Genomic DNA, 22491 nt, shown 5'->3' with positions numbered 1-22491 from the left:
TCGGTACTTCTAACTGTTTAGCGTCTTCATCTGTAAGTTTAGGGAGAGTAATTTGATTAAGATATGTGTCTAATTTGTCTTGATCAAAGGTCGTTTCTGAGTTATATAAATCGGAGTAGAATTCTTTGAATGTATCGTTTATTATTTTGGGTTCTGTTACTAGAGCTTGTTGTTTCCTAATGGCAGTTATATCTGCAAATTTTGCATTAATTCTTAGTCGCATGGCTAATAGGTGACTAGGTTTAGAACCTTGGAAGTACTGCTGTTGTCTAGTGCTGCGTATTTGCAATTCCGATTTTTGTCTGTACATTGCTTTGATCTCGGTCTTTAGAATGTTAACTTGGTTATCTAGTCTAGTAGAGTTGTTGTATTTTAAAGAATTAAAAAGCGTTGAGTAAAGCGTTTCCATTTCAGACAGTTTTGTGTTTTGATTTTTGCGCAATATGGAGGTAAATCTATCCGAGAAATCCTTGATCATACTCTTTACCGACATCCATAATATTCTGGGATCTTGCACCGAGTTAGCATTAACTTGTAGGAATACTGTGAGAGCTTCTTTAATTTGTGTAATGAATTCCTTGTTGTTAAGCAGCATCGAATTAAAACGCCATCTTGGGGCCCGGGTAGATAATGTACCAAATGTTGCTTTCAGGATTAAGTAGCAGTGATCTGATAGCGCATTGGGTGTCATTTCCACTTCGTATTTATCAAATATTCTCGGGGATGCAAAGACGTAATCAATCCTGGATAGTGTGTTGTGTCTCGCCGAACGACAGGAGTACTTGCGGGTCATGGGGTTAAGTGAACGCCATAAATCAGTTACTCCTGTTGATTTCGACCAATCTTTTAATGCTTTAGATGAATTCTTTTGTTCGCTGGAGAAGGAAAGGTAAGTTTTGTCCATCCTTGGGTTCCAAATGGCATTAAAATCCGCACCTATTATGTATGAGTACTCGGGATGGTTTAACATTTCTCCTGTTAGTGAAGTGAAGAAACCCACTTCGTACAAATTCGGGGCATATACCGCTGCCAATGCAATTTTCCTGTTATTGTGTATAATCCTAGCTATAGTTATGCGCCCCTCAGCATCCGACCATACCCCTTTCAATTCGATATTTAATTTGCGTCTGACGACTATGGCTACCCCTCTAGTTCTCGTAGCAAAAGAAGAGTGACCAATATTATGGTATATGTTATCCGCTAACGTATTTATGTCTCCCTCTAAAATGTGCGTTTCGCTTAATAGTGCCACGTCCACATGTTCTTTTTTCATCAGTGTAAGCACGCTTTTGCGCTTGTGTTGTTTGTTTATCCCACCGGTGTTCCATACCATTATATTCAAACTAGCCATAGTCTATGCATGTTTTCGTGTAGTTTTTGGTAATGTTTCTGGAGTATGAAGCTACAATAGATGCACATCCAATTAATGAGGTCCCGTTGAGAGCTGAGCTTAAAAACATATATATATACAAATAAAAATCCCCTATTTTCCCCTCTCCCAGAAAGTCGAACATGCCTGTGTTCCAAGAACACATCCTCCGCGATTGACTTTCTCCCATGGTCCACCGGATTGCCCAACCTGAGCATTGTAATCCTAATTTTCCTATGCTCATTGCCATAGGATCTAACATTTCCATTCTATTGCAATAGAATGTCGCTTTTGGTCTTGCACCTCCCCTTACTGTAATGAAGTATTGTGATAAATAACCTAAAGATAAAAATAAAAAATAAAATAAAAAGAGAATAAACCTTTATCGACATATTCCTTTGAACCCTCCACCAACGTGTGAGGGAAAAAAAAAAAAAAAGGAAAAGATTGTAGATCAGTATTGACACTTAATGTGAAGAACATTGGAAAAGAATAATGTAAGTTACAATATATTTAAAAAATATATAGTAATATTGACACCTTAATGTGAAGAACATTGGAAAAGAACAATGTAAGTTAAATTATATTTAAAAAATATAGGGTGATGAGAAGAAAAAATTTTATAAAATAAAAATCAATGGAAAGATATAGATAAGGAATAAGAGATAAATAATTATCAACGTGGAGAAGCCACTAGAACCGATTTAACTGATTAGATAAGATAGAAAAGCAGCGCCTTTTAGCGCTTCAATGTGCCTTTAATGGAGTGATTACTTAAATTGTTAGAATAACCTTGCTGTGCCCATACGTTTATGTGTGGATAATTTTAAAGTATTATTAAGGGCTGATTGCACTTCATTTAATTTATATATGCTATGTGTATGCACACCGAATGTTATTGTTAGAGTTGTATGCTTCGTTGTCATGGTGCCTTATATTCTAGAAGGTTGTAGAATATACTAGTGCCTAGACTATTTTACATTCCAGAATGATCTAAGAGACCCAGGGCATTTGAGCGATAAACCCAGAATATTCCAGATAGATCTTTTTGCATTGATATTTATTTGTCCCCTCAGAGACCAGAGACTGAAATTATAATGTATTATGAATCGTATTATACACAGTACACATTGTTATAGACGACTTGCATATCGTTTGCTACTTTGATGAACACAGCAATGTTATTCCAACACTGGTGGAATGACCTCATTGATGAACACAATAAAGTCATTCCAACACTGGTATATATTTAGAGAGAGGCTTAACTGATTCCGGCATTTCCGTCATGCTTTGGGTTATTTGCTGCATTTTGAATCAGGAAATCCTCAGCATCAAAGGGTGTAAATGGACCTGACCTGCGGCCGTTATTGTCCAAGAATGATAACAGCGCCGGATATGCTAGCCTTGGCTTGTGGCCGGCTGTGTACAGCTTTTGCATCACAACTTTGTATGGTTGACGTCGGATGATGGCCTCTCTGCTCAAATCTTCGTAGATAAATATTGGTTTATCACCATACTTCAGCTTCCCACGTTGGTTGCGAGCATATTTGATGATTTCATCCCTTGTTGTAGTTTTCCGCAGAGTGACAATGATGACTCTCGGCCCGTTGATATTTTGCCCCTGGGAACCAATTCTGTAAACTTGTTCCACTTCTGGCACTTTGTTTGGATCGGAGTTATTCAAAATCGTTGATAACTCGTTTGGAAAGTTGATGTCATCGCAGTTCACTGATTCATCAAGCCCCACAATGCGGATGTTATTCCGCCTGTGGTAACGATGGGTTTCTAGTTGCCTCTCCATCACTTCGTTTTTAAGCAATTTTATTTCCCTCCGGTATTCATCTTTAACTTTTTCCATCTCTTCTCCCATCTCTGTCATGATACCTTCGTTCGCCTTGACTGCTTTTGTGTTTTCTGTCACCGAAATCTCCACTGTCGTGATTCGCTCTGACTGTGCATCGAACGCTTTCTTGACTTCTTCTAATTTCTCATCGATGTGATCGAATTTAGCCTCGATGCGATCGAATTTAGCCTCGACGTTTGCCTCGAGCGCCTTGATGTGTGTAATCTGCAGGTTAGATTGTTCTACCATCTGTTCTTTCATCAGGTTAGACTGTTCTACCATCTGTTCTTTCATCAGGTTAGACTGTTCTACCATCTGTTCTTTCATCTGGTTAGACTGTTCTAACTGTTCTTTCATCAGGTTAGACTGTTCTACCATCAGGTTAGACAATGTGTTGAAATCGGGTGGATTTCTGCTTACTTCAGTTGACGGCATATGGTAGATAGATGCAGTGACGTTGGAATCCATAAATCTGGCTGCTCTCCCTCTCACGGAGCTTGAATCTGTACCTTCTTTTATGTTGGTCTCTATTGACTCTCTTTCGGGGACCGTAATCGATGATCCCGGTACGTTGTCCTCTTCCTTCTCCTCCTCGGAGCTTGTCGCCGTCGGCTCAGAACCAGCGACGGTTAGGACGCGTCTATCTCGTTTTTTTAAGTCCTGCGCCGTTGAAGTTGCCGTAGTTATTTTCTCTGCCTTCTTTCCACCTTTAACCATATTGTCTTTTGATATGGTTAGTAGAGGGTCTTAACAATACATACGATGTGGTCTATTCTCTTTCTTTACTGTCCAAATAATGTTTTTAAACGAAATTAGCGTTAGTGGGAGCGGAGCAATTGCAAAATGCGTGTGCTACATGTTGTAGCGTAACCGGAAGTTATTATAATTAATAATTATATTTTTTATTTATATATTACATTTTTGATAATTATTATTATTAAATAGAATAATTTTCTATAGGAAAAGTATGTTTCTTTTTTTTATTTGATCAGCTGTGCCTGTGAGTCCGGCAATGTATGGGGCTGCGGCACTGCAGATTTACCCTACTCGAGTCCGGCGGAGGAGAATGTTGGTGTGTTTGTTGGTGTGTTTCTTTCCATTGGTTTAATTTGGTTAACATTATTGGGCAAACAAGAAAACGAAAGAAAACTGTAAAATTGTAATGACCCTGCAGCTGTTCCAATGTAAATGTGACTTTCTCCGTGCACTTTCGCCCGCTCTGAAGTCGGACTCGGTGTGCCCGGCCACGCGCACTGTTCTCGCACGGACCTCGCGAGTGCCTGCATGTGCGACTGGTGTGTTTGCGTTAGGAGGCGTATTCTTCGTATGGCTGCATGTACCGCACCGTGACGGCCGTACCGTAAATTTTGATATTGTATTGATAACATAGTGCTGTAATAACATTTTCTAATAAATATGCATGATCAAGTTCAACAATGTGTGCTTTTATTTTGATATTCCTTAATTCCACGTTGAAATTACGGGATACATTAACACATTGAGTGCCACGCCCCTTCCGGGAAGTGACTTGCCGTCCATTAACGCCATGTAAACGTAGTTGTAGTTTGTAGAGCTAAACCTATATTTATAGTATAGCTATGGGTCTAACGCCGTCGAGTCTCATTGAGTTGGTTCTGGTCAACGTGCAAAAAACTGATTCTTTTTTCATCCGTACATTTCCGTTTTATACCGTTTTGAATATGAATATAGTTTGGTTGCTTCTGAGTCATTCCAGGAAAAAGACGCGAAAACTGCGTTTTTGTGTAATTCAATAAACACGTTGTCATTTTCCCCCTGATTATCGGATCTTCCTGAAATCAACGTTAGATCATAATTATTATCCTTCCTCGTGCAAGCATGCAATGTTGTTTAGACCGGTTTAGATCTACGTTTCCGGCACTCAACGATCGGGCGACAGAAACGTAGTTCTACGTTAACACAATGTGCGCCATTATTGAGTTTACTCGTTATTGGCCGCCAATCGAATAACGCCAATAACGAGTTTACTTGTTTTTATGATCGTTATTTCCTTTATTCGCTATATCTATTCAGAATTCATAGCTGCAGCCTCTGGTATAGTCTTCAGACCCTGTCTGAGCTGGCAGACGGTCAACACCGCCCTCTACTGCCAGGCGGAGCTATTGCATCTCATTGAAAATGGGATTGTGTCTTTTAGGAGGCGATCTGAGCTGGGGCGGGCAGGGTTTAAATATTCAGGCGAGCCACTTCTATACAACGATGGCATCAGTAACTCCGCCCGCCCGCCCGTCATTGTGAAACGGTCGGTAGTGTGGTGCGGACCTCCATGAGCATTATTTGGAATTGCGATAAGATATTTGGATTATCTCTTTTGCATTACATCAGATACAAGGTAAGAACATCATATATGAATTTGATCGTTGATCTGACATTTATTTCTACCGCGATCAAAGCTATCTGTGTGTAGGTGTATCTGCTTACGGTATTACCGTTGGCTGCGGTGGGGGTGGGGTGGGAGCGCCCCGCTAAGACGGTTATTGCATGTATGGACGAGGAGACATAATAGTGATAATCTAGCGTTGATTTCAGGATGATTAGATAATCAGCCGAAAAATTACAACGTGATGACTGGATTACAGTAAAATGCATTTTTCTCGCCTTTTCCTGGAATTACTGAAAAACACCCAAACCATACTCTATTCAAAACGGTATAAAACGGAAATGTACCGATGAAAAAACAATCTGTCTCAGCAATGTTGACTAGAAGCAGCTCACTGAGACCCGACGGCGTTATTAGACCCATAGATATAATATAAGATATATTTTAAGCACTCGCAAATGTCACAGTCTAAAACTATATCCGTTGAATAAAGACCTGGCAATGACTGGGGTATCAGCGCCCCCTGCTGTGGCGGTCAATGTGTTAACGGAACCGGATGTGTTAAGTGTGGGGTCGCAAAAAAAAATCCTAAATAAAATGGGGTTGTGGTATAAAAAAGTTTGAGAACTCCTGGGCCCCGTTTCATGTACCTGGATAACTGAGTTAGCCGGATAACTTTAGCTGGATAACTGGGTTAGCCGGACTTTCCGATTTCATGTACGTGGATTTTCCAGATCACCATGCCAACAGATCCAAAAGTTTGAGCCTGCTCGAAAGCAGAGTTCAAGTTCAAGTTAGCCCGATCACGCAGAGCCACGCCCCCGCAAAGAAGTGACAGCTCGTTTCCTGAAACTATTCCCACAGTCTACGATCTGCATTATACCATTCTGAATTACGTTTTTGTGCTCCATTCTTCCAGAGGGGGCTTTTGAAATGTAAAATAGACCCAACATGCTGATACTAAATTCACTTTGTCCTAAATAATGCACGTTATATATCGTGCGACGTACACATTATGTGGTTATTTTAATTGTAACTGGGATTAAGATGTCTGATGAGATGCGCTGTTTGACGGATTTGAGAAATTGAATGAGCCGTTGACGTCACATGAATGAATGAGGATAAAGAAATAAAACTTCATTCAAAATAAGGGATATTCTAAACACGGGTCTCTCGTTCATTAATGTATAAACAATGAATCTATCCCATCTGGCCCAGTGGCCCAGCGGTAGCGCTCAAGTCTGCCAACCTAGCGATCCGGGTTCAAATCCCGGTGTTTCCAATATGTTTTTTTTGAATATAATATTAATGATTATACGCCAAAGTAGCCTTGTTTTAAGTTAAAATATTATAAATCTACATGCATTGAGGATGTCATTCTTTATATAGCTCTCAACGTGCACCAAATTGAATTATTCCTATATTGCAAAAAGAAGGACCCCGGTCTTGAACCCGGGTCGTCCGTGTGGAAGTCAAAAGAACAACCCGTTAGACCACATTGGAGATAAGTTAAACATTGACTATACATCAATCAATGGGCAAGAAAGCCGTCTCGTAATTCTGTATAACAGTTAACTAGTTATTTTCGCTAGCAAGATCTCATTTGATTATTCAATCCAGCAGGCAAGTTTAAAGAAATATAATCTGATTGATTGAGGTAATGAGAGACTTAGAATTAGCCTATAGATAACGCATTTAACTTGTCTGCGAGGCGATTGAGCCTATTGCAATCTGTCAATAAAGTCTTAAATCAATTAATCAATCAATGCCGTTGAGAATCAGGGTCTCTGCCATCGATACGTGCTGGCTTTCCACCTAAAACGGGAGCGCGCATCTAGCCTGACTTGAGCCTGACTCTCAAGTCTGGCTTGAGTTAACGAGACTGAATCCTCCTTTGTGAAACAGGAAAATCCCGGCTTTGAACATCGGGTTAACTGAAGCTGGATAATGGACATGTTGATCGACTTAGTTGAACCACGTACATGAAACAGGGCCCTGAATGAACCGAAAGCTGCAGTAGTAGTTAAGTACTCACTGTGTGGTAGGTTTATAATAATAATAATAATAATAATAATAATAATAATAATAATAATAATAATAATAATAATAATAATAATAATAATAATAATAATAATAATAATATAATAATTATAATAATAATAATAATAATAATAATAATAATAATAATAATAATAATAATAATAATAATAATAATAATAATAGGCAGTAAATGTGAATAAAATCTAAGATAAGATATTCCTTTATTGGGGGGGGGGGGGTAGTCCTTCCTTCTCATCCTCCTCCTCTGCCACCACCTCTAGTTTGACCAGCTCGACTCCCACCATGGAGCTAGCCTTCCTCACCAGCTTGTTCAGTTTGTTGATGTCCCTTGATTTGATGTAGCCCGTCCAGCATACAACGGCAAAAAAGAGTGACAAAAAAACTAAATCTTCGTCTAACCCGTCCTCCATCAAACAGCAAGTTCCATTCACACGCAATCCCGCTAATATTAGCCTCGCACAGAGAGACCTATTGCATACACAGACATTTTTTGCCAACAGCGACTACTTTCCATTTAGGAACGTTGAGGGCCTAATAAAACTCTAGGAGTTTAAATCACAAGGGGTTGTACCTAAATGTTAAGGCTTGTCCATACAGGTATTGTATCTATTATTATGCAATCAAACTGTAATGCTATCCTTGTGATAGTTGAAACACACTGTGTGTGTGTGTGTGTGTGTGTGTGTGTGTGTGTGTGTGTGTGTGTGTGTGTGTGTGTGTGTGTGTGTGTGTGTGTGTGTGTGTGTGTGTGTGAGTGTGTGTGGGAGGGTGGGTGGGTTTGTGGGTGGGTGGGGGTGAGCATTAAGGCTTTTTAATATATTATACATCAGTTGACTCAACTTGCCACAGATTAATCTTTGGACGATGCATGAACAGCACATTCACTCCACTCCAAAAGGCTATTAAACACATGGGCCAGAGAGCAGGATTGACCTCGCCAGGCTAAAGCCCATTGTACCTCTGATTGAAGTGGAATGAGCGGACGGTTCTTCTTCCAACATGATGCTAATGATGACTCTTCTCGGACCGTGCACGTTAAGTGTTGTACGTACCACCTTCTTGGACCGTGTTGCCACCTGTATGCTATCCTTATGAAGAGCAAAGGAACGACGTCAGTGTGGATGCCGGTGTGTCCTCCTAACCGAGGCTCCTGTGTGTTGGTTGTGTTGTGTGCTCAGCAGGAGGAGGAGGACCCAGACGGGGGACAGCCCTGCATGCGCTGCGGAGAACAGTGCCCTGGCTTCCGGATGCACGGCTGGAGGTACAGTATCGGACCTCCCTCTGTCTCTGTCTCTCTCTCTTTCTCTCTCCCTCCCTCTCTCTGTCTCTCTCTCTCTCCCTCCCTCTCTCTGTCTCTCTCTCTCTCCCCCCCTCCATCTCTCTCTCTTTCTCGCCCCCCTCCATCTCTCTCTCTTTCTCTCCCCCCCCCCTCCATCTCTCTCTCTATCCCCCCTCCATCTCTCTCTTTCTCCCCCCCTCCATCTCTCTCTCCCACCCTCATTTCTCTCTCTCTCTCCCCCCATCTCTCTCTCCCTCTCTCTCTCTCCCCCCATCTCTCTCTCTCTCTCTCTCTCTCTCTCTCTCTCTCTCTCTCTCTCTCTCTCTCTCTCTGCCTCTCTCTCACGGGAGTGTGGCTGGAGTTGCCCTTTCACAAGGAAACTATAAAAGAAGGAAGGGTCGTCAGATCAGATTACCAGCGTTCTATGCTCTGCTTGGTGTCAGACTTTGGTGCCACTCTTTATTAAAATATATAATATTACAAGCTGAAGCCATCTGAGGAAATATACATCAACCGATATATCAAACGTTAGCTAGTAGACGACTCTGACAACTGAGGTAATAACCTGTTTAAATGAGGTCATAAACGGGGAGGTGGCTGATCCCATTCATGTCGGTCGAACTGAAAGTTTTCACACTTGGCACGAATGTGACCCTTCCCTCTTTTATAGTTTCCTTGCCCCTTCACAGGAAATGTTAACACTGCATACAGCAACAGCATGCTCCTGTATTCACTTCAGTTCTACAATCACTGACGGGCCATGGTTACACTGGGCTAAAACAGCAACGTTTTGTTGCTGAATGATTACGTTTGCATGTCCAAGTTAAAAAGGCAGGACGTTTTGGCAGGAAAACGCGTTTCCCTAGCGGGAACGCTGAAAAGGTGTTTTCGTTTTGGAGACTCGCCGAAAATGGTGCCATGTAATTTGCGCAAGCCGGATACGGAGCCGTTCTGCCCAATGCCCATGCGCAGTAGAGACCGACGCCATAATTCTCTCCCTCCCAGACCCATGTCATGTCAACAAACCCTTACCACGCAAGCGTCGAGTGGATGAGCAGCTCAGAGCTCCTCTTTCAACATAACAAGCATTAAACAAAATGGCCCAGTCATCTATTCACTTTTGTTTAATACATGAGGCGTTGTCTAATGTTTAGCTACTGATAGAAGAATAGAAAAACGTCTGATATCATCAGTTTGGCATTCGTTTTCGCAGGTGCTGGCTGGCTAGCATCGCTCGTGAGCTAACGTTACTGTTTAAACAAAATGGCCCAGTCATCTATTCACTTTTGTTTAATACATGAGGCGTTGTCTAATGTTATCTAGCTACTGATAGCTCCTGATATCAACGTCTGATATCATCAGTTTGGCATTCGTTTTCGCAGGTGCTGGCTGGCTAGCGTCGCTCGTGAGCTAACGTTAGCTACCTAGCTAACGTTAATTTCAGACCCTGTTAGTCAAGTTGAACTATCGCTCTGGGGACGCTGATTAATATAACAAGCTACAGGGCGGTTAGGTGGCCGAGCGGAGATTGCGTTCGTCACCAACCCCGGAGCTATGAGCTGGATTCGCCTGTTCGAATCCAGCTCACAGCTCCGGGGTTGTCACCAGCTTGGCTGGCCGTCCACACTAATACAATTGGCTGTATTAGAGGGTGGGAGAAGCTGGCGGGGTGGGTCCGGGTCGTTGTAAACAGCGACTCCTACAGTTCGGTCGGGGCGCCTGCTAAGCGCGGATAGGACTTGAGGGGGATAGTGTGATCCTCCCACACGCTACGCCCTCTCAATGAGAATCCGCGCTGCCAGGTGAAAAGAAGCGGTGATTGGCTGGACGTGTGTCGGAGGAAGCACGTGGTAGCCTCCACTCTCCCAGATGATCTGACTGTGGGGGGTAAGTGCGCAGCGACCAGGAAGGGACTGGGAATTGGCATACGACTAACATTGGGATGGGAGAAAATCGGAGGAAAAATGGAGGGGGAAAAAGATCAATAAAAAAAAAAATATATATAACAAGCTACAACAGTCTGCATTCCCTTAACAATTGTTTGTAGTCAAGTCAAGTCAAGAGTTTTATTTGTCACGGCATACAAGTATACAATGAAATGCGGGTGGTCTTGCCCGCAACGATGTGCAATACAGTGGTACAACATGTAATAGAATCCAATAGAATACAACATTGTTGAATAAACAGGTAACAGGTAACATGGTGGGACATCTCTGTATCTAGTTATTTACAGGGCATATAGGACATGCTAGGTAGCTTAGGTAGTGCAATACACTGTTACTCTTGTTAAACTAATATTAAAGTGACCTTTCCTTTTTGGCCATAAGTGTGGGCGTGTGCGGCATGAGTGTGTGTCTGCTCATGTTAAAGTGTTAAAGTGGCTGCTGGTGTGTGAGCGTGCACAGCGTGCGTGTCGTGTGTGTGCTCATGTGTGCTTGTGTGTGGATAGATCAGTGTACTGTGGCACTCAGTGTTCATTGTTCAAGGCTCTGATGGCCTGGGGGAAGAAGCTGAGCCTAAGCCTCTCTGTCCTAGTAGCTGGGGTTCGCAGGCTGGAACAGGCTGTTATTGGGGTGGTGGGGGTCTTTCATTATTCTGCAGGCTCTGGATTTGCACCTCTTGTTGTATAGAACCTGCAGGGGAGATAGTGCAATACCCGTGGTACGCTCGGCTGAGCGCACCACTCTCTGTAGGGCCTTCTTGTCCTGTGCCGTGCTGTTTCCATACCAGGCAGTGATGTTTCCAGTCAAGATGCTCTCTACAGCTCCGGAGTAGAAGGACTGGAGTATCTTCCCCGATACTCTGAACTTCCTTAACTGTCTCAGGTGGTAGAGACGCTGCTTCGCCTTTTTTACAACTGTGTCTATGTGTGTTGACCATGTCAGATCCTCTGAGATGTGGACCCCCAGGTACTTAAATCTGCTCACCCTGTCCACGGTAGCCCCGTTTATCATCAGTGGTGTGTGTGTCTCCTGCTGTCCTCTCCTATAATCCACAATCAGCTCTTTGGTTTTACCAATGTTCAGGAGCAGGCTGTTGTCCTGGCACCAGCATTCCAGTACCTCAACCTCCTCCCGGTAGGCCTTCTCGTCGTTGTCCGAGATCAGCCCCACCGTCTGCAAACTTCACTATGGAGTTGGAGCTGAACTTGGCCACACAATCGTGTGTGTAGAGTGAGTACAGCAGGGGGCTCAGAACACAGCCCTGGGGGGACCCGATGCTCAGGGTGATGGTGTTGGAGGTCTGACCCTCCACCCTGACCGCCTGGGGTCTTTCACTCAGAAAGTCCAGTACCCAGGCGCTCAGGGCGGAGCTCAGACCCAGCTCGATCAGCTTGTCCACCAGTCTGGTGGGGACTATGGTGTTGAACGCTGAGCTGTAGTCGATGAACAACAGTCTCACATAGCCCCCCTTCTGTCGGTCAAGGTGAGAGAGGGTGCTGTGCAGTACCTGGGAGACCGCGTCGTCAGTGGACCTGTTTGTCCTGTATGCATAGGTCCATATCACTGGGGAGGGAGGCACAAATGTGGTCCTTGACCAGCCTCTCGAAACATTTCATGACCACAGAGCAGGGCTGTACGTTAACTTTTTTTGCACATAGCACTGGTGCTACAGAGGTTGATAGTTTTGTAGCACAGGCCAAAATCTTGTAGCACAAGTATAAAACGTGTTATATTTGTAACAGTCACAAATGTGCCTATTGTATTTGTGTTATTTAGTTGCAGTGCCATGTTTGGCTGTCATTTAGTATATCGCCATGTGTTATTATTATTACTATAATACTCTCATATGCTATTTTCAATTAATATCATAAACAACATAAGGAATATTAGCATAATTTTGAGTGGACTGAAGGAATGAGTCAGCGTTAATAGTTTTAAATGCAAATAATTTATTGAAACATAGAAGTGGGGTCGGTTGGGACACACACACACACACAATGGGGGACCCTGATGTAAACAAGACAAACGTCTTTCTCTGGTCTGCATCCCCTTAACAATTGTGTGTATTGAGCCGTACTGTACTGTACCCATTCTGCAATCTGTTAAATAAAGTTTTCATTCATTCATTCACACACACTGTTTCAACTCACCACCCCCGCATCATATTGTAGTCTAGTCTGTCTTCAAACTTCCACTCCTCTCGAAACTTTTTTATATTTGAATATCAACATTATCTGTCCATCCTCAGTAATCCTCAGTTTACTATAATATACTCCTGTCCTGAGTCCTCCTGACTAGTGACTTCATCGTCTTTCCAAACGCACGCACGCACGCACACACACAGGGAAGGGGAGAGAGTGCCCCCCCATTTCCCTTTCCCCAGTCCACACTGTGTCTGCTGGCTCTGCGCCTCTGCCTCTGATCAGGATTAGCTTGTTAGCTTGCTAACGTTGTAGTGATTGTAATGGTACATAAACGTTAATTTCGGGCGATGTGCGCATAAAGGAATGGCGACGGTGCAAAGCATGTAGATGCATTTGACCCGTTGCGAGAAAAAAAAAACACCACAGACTTATTTCGGGACGTGTAGGCGCACTGTTGTGTTAACGCAGCAGTGCGCACCAACCGACCAACGCGCTGCTCTGCTTGCAGAAGCACGGATAGGGCGGATATGACTCGTCGAGTTGTCACAGAGTTTTTTCAAAATAAGAGTATCATATGCACCTGAACGTTGCTAGCTGTCGGAGCCTAGTTATTATAGCTGGAGCTGCGCGTGGGCAGAAATGAGACCCGCTACAGGATTTTCAAAATAAGAGTATCTATATGAACCGAATCCCTATCGCACCAGTGCTACTGAAGTAAATCCATTCATCGCACAGACCGCTGTTGCTGTAGCACGTGCGATATATATGTCGCACTGTACAGCCCTGCCACAGAGGTGAGTGCCACCGGTCTGTAGTCATTGAGACATGTTGGGGAGGGTTTCTTCGGTACAGGGATGATGGTAGACATCTTGAAGCAGGCAGGGACCACTGACTCCGCCAGGGATTGATTAAATATGGCGGTGAACACCGGGGCTAGCTGGTTGGCACAGGACTTAAGTATACGTCCTGTTATACCATCTGGGCCTGCCGCTTTCCTGGTGTTCACCTGCATAAATGCTCTTCTCACATTGTGTTCCGACAACGAGAGAGCGTCCCCGCCGTATTGAGCCGTATTGTATTGTACCCATTCTGCAATCTGTTAAATAACGTTTACATCCATTCATTCTGCTAGCATTAATGTTACTTCGCTGCTAGCCACAATGCTATACTGTTATACTGGCATATCCCAATCACGTTAGCACGTAAGCTAACAAAATCTGCGATATTTTTGTGAGACTAAACTCCGCTCTTGGTGGTCAATTGTGTTGATGTTAGTTTTGTTTCATCAACAAATCATCAACAAATGAGGCAGAACACACAGTGAATGTATCCGTTTTTGTTTATTGCACTTTATTTCTTGCTGAAAAATAAATGCTATGTGGCTAAATGGCTCATAAAGATGGTGGCTTTTGAGATTTTGAGCAGGATGTGGAGTGTCTCGTTCAACCTTTCTGATTGGTTGAAAATGGCCTTCATGTATGAACTACATCGCCACCTACTGCTTTGGCATTGTACTACATGTATATAGTAGACGAGACAAAACAACGTCTAACTTAACTCTTACTTGCCTGCCAATACACAGCGTTCTGAAAAGCGAAATGAAACTAAATGAAATGGCCCTAGTGTAACCGCAGCCGTCTCTACTGGTCGGCTCTCACACGTTACTAGTGTTATGTGGCTGTCAGTTACTCAGTGTTCTTATTGAATTTAGTATGTGGTATTTATTTAAGCAATAGCTCACGACAGGCCGTGATATATGGTTATTATTATATCACAGCTAAGGGGCATACGTCAGGCCGGTGCAAAGCAGAGCTGTGATATAATAACCATATGCCATGGCCTAAAGTGAGCTATTGCTTTTATAAAACGGTTACCAAGTAGGCTATGGCAATATGAAAGTAAGACACACTTCAATTTAAATAGTTTTTTTTATTAGTAAATAACAATGTTCAAAATAAAATAGGCCCTCCTGGCTGCTTGCACTGCAAGGCAGTTGCTATATGCAACATACACATTAACGACTAGCTGGCATTCTTTTTTTTCATAGTCGAGCAGATATGCCGACTATTTACCAAGGCCGAATGCTTTTTTAATGTACAACCTATGACCATTATTATACAGTTTGATATCTTTTCATGCGAGAATGTAATTTTTTTTAGATAGATGATCTCAGATGATCAGGGAGAGCATTCCACAGACTGGGAGCGGATGAGCAGAAAGTTTGGTACCTCGGGCGCCGGAGGAGGTCTGCCTGGCCGGAGTGGAGGTGCCGTGAGGAGGGGATTGAGGAGGTGATCAGTTGTTTAACCCTTTCACTGCCACACGACAAAGGGTTAACCCTTTCTGACTGTTGACCGTCTGTAGTGCGGTCGTGAGAGGGTTAACCTTCTGTAGTGTGGTAGTGAAAGGGTTAAGGTAGATGGGGGGGGGGGGGGGGGGGGCGTTTCCATGGAGGCACTGGTGAGTTAGCAGGGAGACGTATGTGTGCTGTAGGTGTATAATATCTCTACTGCACGGTCACATCGGTGCCCCTCGGAAACTAGGTTGAGCTACGAGCTACGTTTCACGTGGAGCGTAGATGAGACACACCGTCCACAGAACAAACATGACCCACAGTCTCAGCAACGCCACACGCTAACAACACGGCAGATCAGCCCTGAGCTCTGTCTGTGTGTTAATTAGAACAAGGTCGCGGAGAACACAGGCTGTAGGGGGGGGGGGGAAGAGCACATTAAGCCCCGGCAGTTGTTGCCGCAGCAGCAGCTGCATTTTGTTATTTAGTTGTCATTACGGACGTTGGAAAACACGAGCACTCAAAGGGCAAACGGATTATCATTAAACCCTGCTGTGTGACTCGGACTCGGACCCGGTCCTGGTTGTATCAACTTTTCTCCGGCCTGTGCGGTTTAAACGAAGTGGTTGGCACGCACAGTCCGCACACATGCTCATCATCATCATCAAGAGCTCATTATTTAAGCTTCTATTTGTATGTTTCCGTTGGAGAATGTAATGCATCGTATACTCTTATTCAGGTTATGTTCACGGCACGGCTTAATAAACATCACAGGCCGTTTCCTTCACACGGCCCTCGATTTAGACACACGTCCACTTCAAGTGTGGAAATAGCTGAGCGTTGGACTTGAACTAATTCTCACGGACACGAGAGGAATTCTACTCGGCTCCGGAGTGCAGGCGGAGTCTCTTGATCTCTGGGTTTAATATATGGGAGCGGGGGGGGGGGGGGGGTTATATTTCCGGGTATGTTGAGATATTCTCGCTCCGTTTAGATCTCTCTGAGCCTAAATGACTCAGAGTGTTGTTGTTTAATCCTACTTTTCAACACAACAAATGCCGGGAGCATGTCTATGTTCCCCGGGTCCTATGTTCCCCGGTAGCGATAGATAGTCGGTTATGCTTAGAGTTTATCTTTAGAGCAGGGCGATAGACCACCAGCCCTGATTCCAAACTCTAACTTTAACCAACTTCGAAATAGTCGCCAAGCTTAACCAGTTCGAAACAAGGCGGACATTAATAAAATGTTCAATCAATCAATCAATCAATCGGGGAACATAGAACCCGGGGAACATAGAGCCCAGGGAACATAGGGATGACCCCCAAATGCCTGCTTCATCCGCCCACCCCTTCCAACTGTTTGGTCAAGTAGATGTTCACCACCCCCAGGCTCCTTTCTGGACTGCAATTAGTTTTCTCTCTCTCTCTCTCTCTCTCTCTCTCTCTCTCTCTCTCTCTCTCTCTCTCTCTCTCTCTCTCTCTCCCTTCTCTCTCTCAGTGTGTCCCACCGGCTGGGTCTCTGCTATAGTCTTAATCCCATCCTTCACCCTAATAAGATTAGCCTTTACCGCTGTGAGAGGGCCCTACCCATAACCCCCTCCTTCTCCTTCACTCTGCCTCCCACTCCCCCTCGCTGTACACCTCCCCCCTTCTCTCCCCCTATCTGTACCTCCCTTCTCCCCCGCTCCCCCTCTCTGTACCTCCCTTCTCTCCCGCTCCCCCTCTCTGTACCTCCCTTATCCCTACTTCTCCCCCTCTCTGCACCTCCCTCGTTCTCCCCCTCTTTGCACCTCCCTCCCTCGTTCTCCCTCTCTTTGCACCTCCCTCCTTCTCTCCCCCTCTTTGCACCTCCCTCGTTCTCCCCCTCTTTGCACCTCCCTCATTCTCTCCCCCTCTCTGCGCCTCCCTCGTTCTCCCTCTCTTTGCACCTCCCTCCCTCGTTCTCCCTCTCTTTGCACCTCCCTCCTTCTCTCCCCCTCTCTGCACCTCCCTCGTTATCCCCCTCTTTGCACCTCCCTCATTCTCTCCCCCTCTTTGCACCTCCCTCCTTCTCTCCCCCTCTTTGCACCTCCCTCATTCTCTCCCTCTTTGCACCTCCCTCCTTCTCTCCCCCTCTCTGCACCTCCCTCGTTCTCCCCCTCTTTGCACCTCCCTCATTCTCCCCCTCTCTGCACCTCCCTCGTTCTCCCCCTCTTTGCACCTCCCTCATTCTCCCCCTCTCTGCACCTCCCTCGTTCTCCCCCTCTCTGCACCTCCCTCATTCTCCTCCTCTCTGCACCTCCCTTGTTCTCCCCCTCTCTGCACCTCCCTCATTCTCCCCCTCTCTGCACCTCCCTTGTTCTCCCCCTCTCTGCACCTCCCTCATTCTCCCCCTCTTTGCACCTCCCTCGTTCTCCCCCTCTCTGCACCTCCCTCATTCTCTCCCCCTCTTTGCACCTCCCTCGTTCTCCCCCTCTTTGCACCTCCCTCATTCTCCCCCTCTCTGCACCTCCCTCGTTCTCCCCCTCTCTGCACCTCCCTCGTTCTCCCCCTCTCTGCACCTCCCTCATTCTCTCCCCCTCTCTGCACCTCCCTCATTCTCCTCCTCTCTGCACCTCCCTCGTTCTCCCCCTCTCTGCACCTCCCTCATTCTCCCCCTCTCTGCACCTCCCTCGTTCTCCCCCTCTCTGCACCTCCCTCGTTCTCCCCCTCTTTGCCCCTCGTTCTCCCCCTCTCTGTACCTCCCTCGTTTCACCTCTTTCACATTCTTATGCAGTATAATAAATATTTATAAAAGAGTGGAAATGATCTTTGCATATGTTACACAGTTACAACAATACATTTTGAAACATTTGTGTAACATTTGTAAGAGTAATTGTTATAGACTCAATCGCCATAGTGTGTCAGGATTCTGTAACCTGTGATATGATTTTATTATGCTGATTGGTGAGAAGAGAACGGTGAATGATTCCTCAGTCTACATCACTTGATTAATTATCGGAGGGGGGGGGGGGGGGGGGCGCCTACAGACCGCAAATATTCACTGTTTGACAAGGGGAAAACGCTCTCACAGAGATTATAAACACGATATAATACGTCTGCACATTTAATTCACGTTCACATTCCTTTCCCTGAATCATCTCCCCCGTTCAACTCGGCGACTGACCCCAAAAGGTTTCGATTCATTGTTTTAGTGGAGCAAGATGGAGAGTTCTGCTTCAGAATGCTGCACACACACACACAAAACACAGACTGGCGCTGCAGAGCTGGACCCAAGCCAACCGTTTGCTAGAGGAGGACATGAAGGGGAAGGCTTCGTGTGTAATTGAGTGCTTGTGTCATTGGTTATTCACTTATGTTCCAACGTCAACAAGCGTTGGAACGTAGCCGCGCTGGGAAAGCGCTGGGGAATGTCACGCTCCTCTACTATTTTGATCCTCGGCGTCACAGTTTAATTTGAGATCAACTCTCGGTTTATCTAGGCAAATTGATAGATTGTATTCTAGAGATTGCTAGTAACCTTCATGTTACAAAGCATATACAAGATAAGATAGGATATTCATTTGTTGATCCCCTTGGGGACATTCGGGCGCCATAGCAGCATGGGGGGGGGGTGGGGGGGTACAGGTATAGGCAGGGTAACAGTAGAAAGACATAATTATAGGCAATGGAATTAGATCTGAATATAGACATATGAGAACAAATAAACGGTGTAAACAAAGGTGCAGATGATGAGGGTCTGTATGCCCCATCGGTTATTATCATACGCTGCAATAAAGAATTTGAATTCTGAATGTATACTATGAGTAAAAGTAAAACAGTATAGACAAGGTACCCTAATTGGCAAAGTGTGAGCCTTTCTGCTTAGCTCATTTTCAATCTGTATAATTCTAAGATGAAAAAGTGGAAACCCCCTCACAAGACTGAAAACGGACAAAAAGACATTTGGAGGGGGGAGGGAGATATGGAGGGGGGAGAGAGAGCGGGAGAGAGAGAGAGAGAGGGGGGGGGGAGAGAGGGAGAGCGGGAGAGAGAGAGAGGGAGTGAGAGAGATGGAGAGGGAGTGTGAGAGAGAGAGATAGAGAGAGAGAGAGCGGGAGAGCGAGTGAGAGAGAGGGAGATATGGAGAGGGAGTGAGAGAGAGAGAGAGCGGGAGAGCGAGGGAGAGGGGGGGTGAGAGAGATAGAGAGGGAGTGAGGGAGAGAGAGATAGAGAGGGAGAGGTCGTAATGTGAAACACATGGCCGTCGCACCGTATCTCAGACTGTCACATTGTACACCACCGCAATAACCGCATACCAGCGCGGGTCAAGTCTGTATGTTACCATACATTTATTTACAATTCACATCATTCTGAGTTTTATAGTCTAAAAAACGGAGACCGAGAGGGAGGCCAGCACTGAGGGAACCTTCTTTACGCGGCGTGGCAAACAAGAGAAGCATCTTGCTTTAATGTTCCCGTCTCCAATCAAGATCCAGGATCAGGGGGACACGTCCGCCGGTGGGGGCCAAACGATTAAATGATTGAGATTTATGGGGGTCGGCGGTTTTTACTTCCAAGACTCCAGAGGGCCCCCTGGCGCGAAATCGCATCACCTTTTAATAACCCCGTCCGGAGTCACGCGTCCTCCGATAAAGAGAGGAACGACTAAGTGAGCGTGAGCTCAGCTGTCGATGTTGAGAGAGAGAGAGAGAAGGAAGTGATCCGTCTTCCAGGGCGACGTCTCCCTCAGACGGGGACCACGCGCTGGGGTTAGGGGGGGGGGGGGCAGATGGCTCTTCCGCCACCCCGGGCAGAGGAGGAATTGAGTTACGTCTGACCCCTGGGGTCCCCCCGCCACGCTTCGGAAGTGTCCCGAATCGCCGGCCCTATTAGTCGGGGGGGGGGGGGGGGGGGGGGGGGGGGGGCATGTGGTGATTACTCAATCACTAATTAGAGTCTCTGTGAGTGTTCCAGCGCTGCATCCATCTGCCTCACAGAACTGGATCTCAGCAAAAGGCTTTTCGCTCTGCTCCGGTTAGGCTACTCTGCTTCAAATCTGCAGGGTGTATAAATAGTCTTAACATTTCAGTGCCTTTGATTAACGTTGATTTACCCCGTTGAATGCCACCATCCACTTCAATGTTAGCGTTAAAAACGCCTAATCTATGTTTTAAATTATGGCTATGTGTCTAATCTGCCCGTCACTTATCATTATCAATGACTCGTTTGCAGTCAACATTGTCGAAACGGATTGTTTTTCTATCGGTTCATTTTCGTTTTATAGCATTTTGAAAAGCCCTCGTTTTCAAGGAAAATATAAAGATTCCATGATAAAAGACATTTACTGGAATATTCTAGAATACACAAAAAACATTGTAATTTTTCGGCCTATTCATGAATCGTTTTCAAATAAACGCTAGATTATCGATAGTATATGTGTGCGTATGCACGCTATAGACGCAAGCTGAAAAATCGATTCTCTTATTTCCTCATCAGCGATCACAGCCAAACAGCCACAGCGAATACAGCGCCGATTACCCCAAGACTGGTAACATAGACTCCTTACCTTAGATCAGATGTTCTCCAAAAATATTATTCCAATTCCTGATCGCCATTCCAAATATCGATCACGCTTATTGATTGATTATTGGCTGCTGTAAATATATATTCCAGGCTGATTTCCGTCCCGCGATCACTTACATGTTCATCAGACGGCTCGCCAGCACAAGGAGCCAGTTGGCTCCACCCCTACAGGTCTACAGATCCCAGGTCAGTCTAAGCGACTGACCTGCAGTTACACAGGGATAGACAATAGGGGGGCGCTTTTTTCCAATCTGAGCTCCTGTAGGGGCTGGTGTACCAACGGGAGACTCGGTTGATGAAATATGAATTCAGATTGCTAATAACAAAATAAAACGATATTTGTCGTCGTGGGCACTCAATGGGGGGGCTGATAAAACGAGATATGTCGTCCGTGGCACTGACTTAAAGCGGATTAAATTAATATGTAATTCTCAATTTAAGGCCTTAAAACGTATTAAAAAGTATTAAATAAAATGTGCACAGGTATTAAATTTGGGGGGGGGGCGGGGCAAAATAGTTTTTGTATTCAAGTAGTTTTTGGTGGGCTACCAGGAGCTTGGTGCATCTGGCGAGAGAGCTTGTATGGAACACGCAAGAGAGTTCAGTGTCACTATGTGTTTTATATATTTTTTTGCTAGTATGGTCGTGAAATTGGTATTCGATTTTGCTCTAATTATTAAAAAGGTCTTAAAAAGTCTTACGTTTAACTTGTTGAAACCTGCAGATACCCTGAAATCATAGCCGACCACACCGGTAGCACACATTCTGCCAAGAGGATTATCCTTTCCACTGTTCACTACCAACTCGGTAGGACTCAAGACACTGGCTAGTGAGGTCAATATACTCTCAAGGACACTGGATAGTGAGGTCAATATACTCTCAAGACACTGGCTAGTGAGATCAATATACTCTCAAGGACACTGGATAGTGAGGTCAATATACTCTCAAGGACACTGGATAGTGAGGTCAATATACTCTCAAGGAGACTGGATAGTGAGATCAATATACTCTCAAGGAGACTGGATAGTGAGGTCAATATACTCTCAAGGAGACTGGATAGTGAGGTCAATATACTCTCAAGGAGACTGGATAGTGAGGTCAATATACTCTCAAGGACACTGGATAGTGAGCTCAATATACTCTCAAGGACACTGGATAGTGAGCTCAATATACTCTCAAGGACACTGGATAGTGAGCTCAATATACTCTCAAGGACACTGGATAGTGAGATCAATATACTCTCAAGGACACTGGCTAGTGAGGTCAATATACTCTCAAGGACACTGGATAGTGAGCTCAATATACTCCCAAGGACACTGGATAGTGAGCTCAATATACTCTCAAGGACACTGGATAGTGACCTCAATATACTCTCAAGGACACTGGATAGTGAGCTCAATATACTCCCAAGGACACTGGATAGTGAGCTCAATATACTCTCAAGGACACTGGCTAGTGAGGTCAATATACTCTCAAGGAAACTGGATAGTGAGATCAATATACTCTCAAGACACTGGATAGTGAGATCAATATACTCTCAAGGAGACTGGATAGTGAGGTCAATATACTCTCAAGGACACTGTGAGCTCAATATACTCTCAAGGACACTGGATAGTGAGCTCAATATACTCTCAAGGACACTGGATAGTGAGCTCAA

The 22491-nt window shown here is 44.8% G+C and overlaps 1 protein-coding gene across 1 annotated transcript in view; it reads left to right on the top strand.

Moving 5' to 3' along the window:
* The window catches only part of prickle3 (prickle homolog 3), a 153429-nt gene that overhangs the window by 53523 nt on the left and 77415 nt on the right, over nucleotides 1-22491 (top strand). The window contains 1 exon segment of the mRNA XM_084333733.1: nucleotides 8811-8893. Within this exon segment, the coding sequence (XP_084189859.1) occupies nucleotides 8811-8893 (83 nt within the window).

This window comes from Notolepis coatsorum (assembly GCF_963971535.1).
Source record: "Notolepis coatsorum genome assembly, chromosome: 17".
NCBI classification, from domain to species: domain Eukaryota; kingdom Metazoa; phylum Chordata; class Actinopteri; order Aulopiformes; family Paralepididae; genus Notolepis; species Notolepis coatsorum.
The sequence above is the reverse complement of the archived record's forward strand: the minus strand, read 5'-3'. Positions and strand labels throughout refer to the sequence as shown.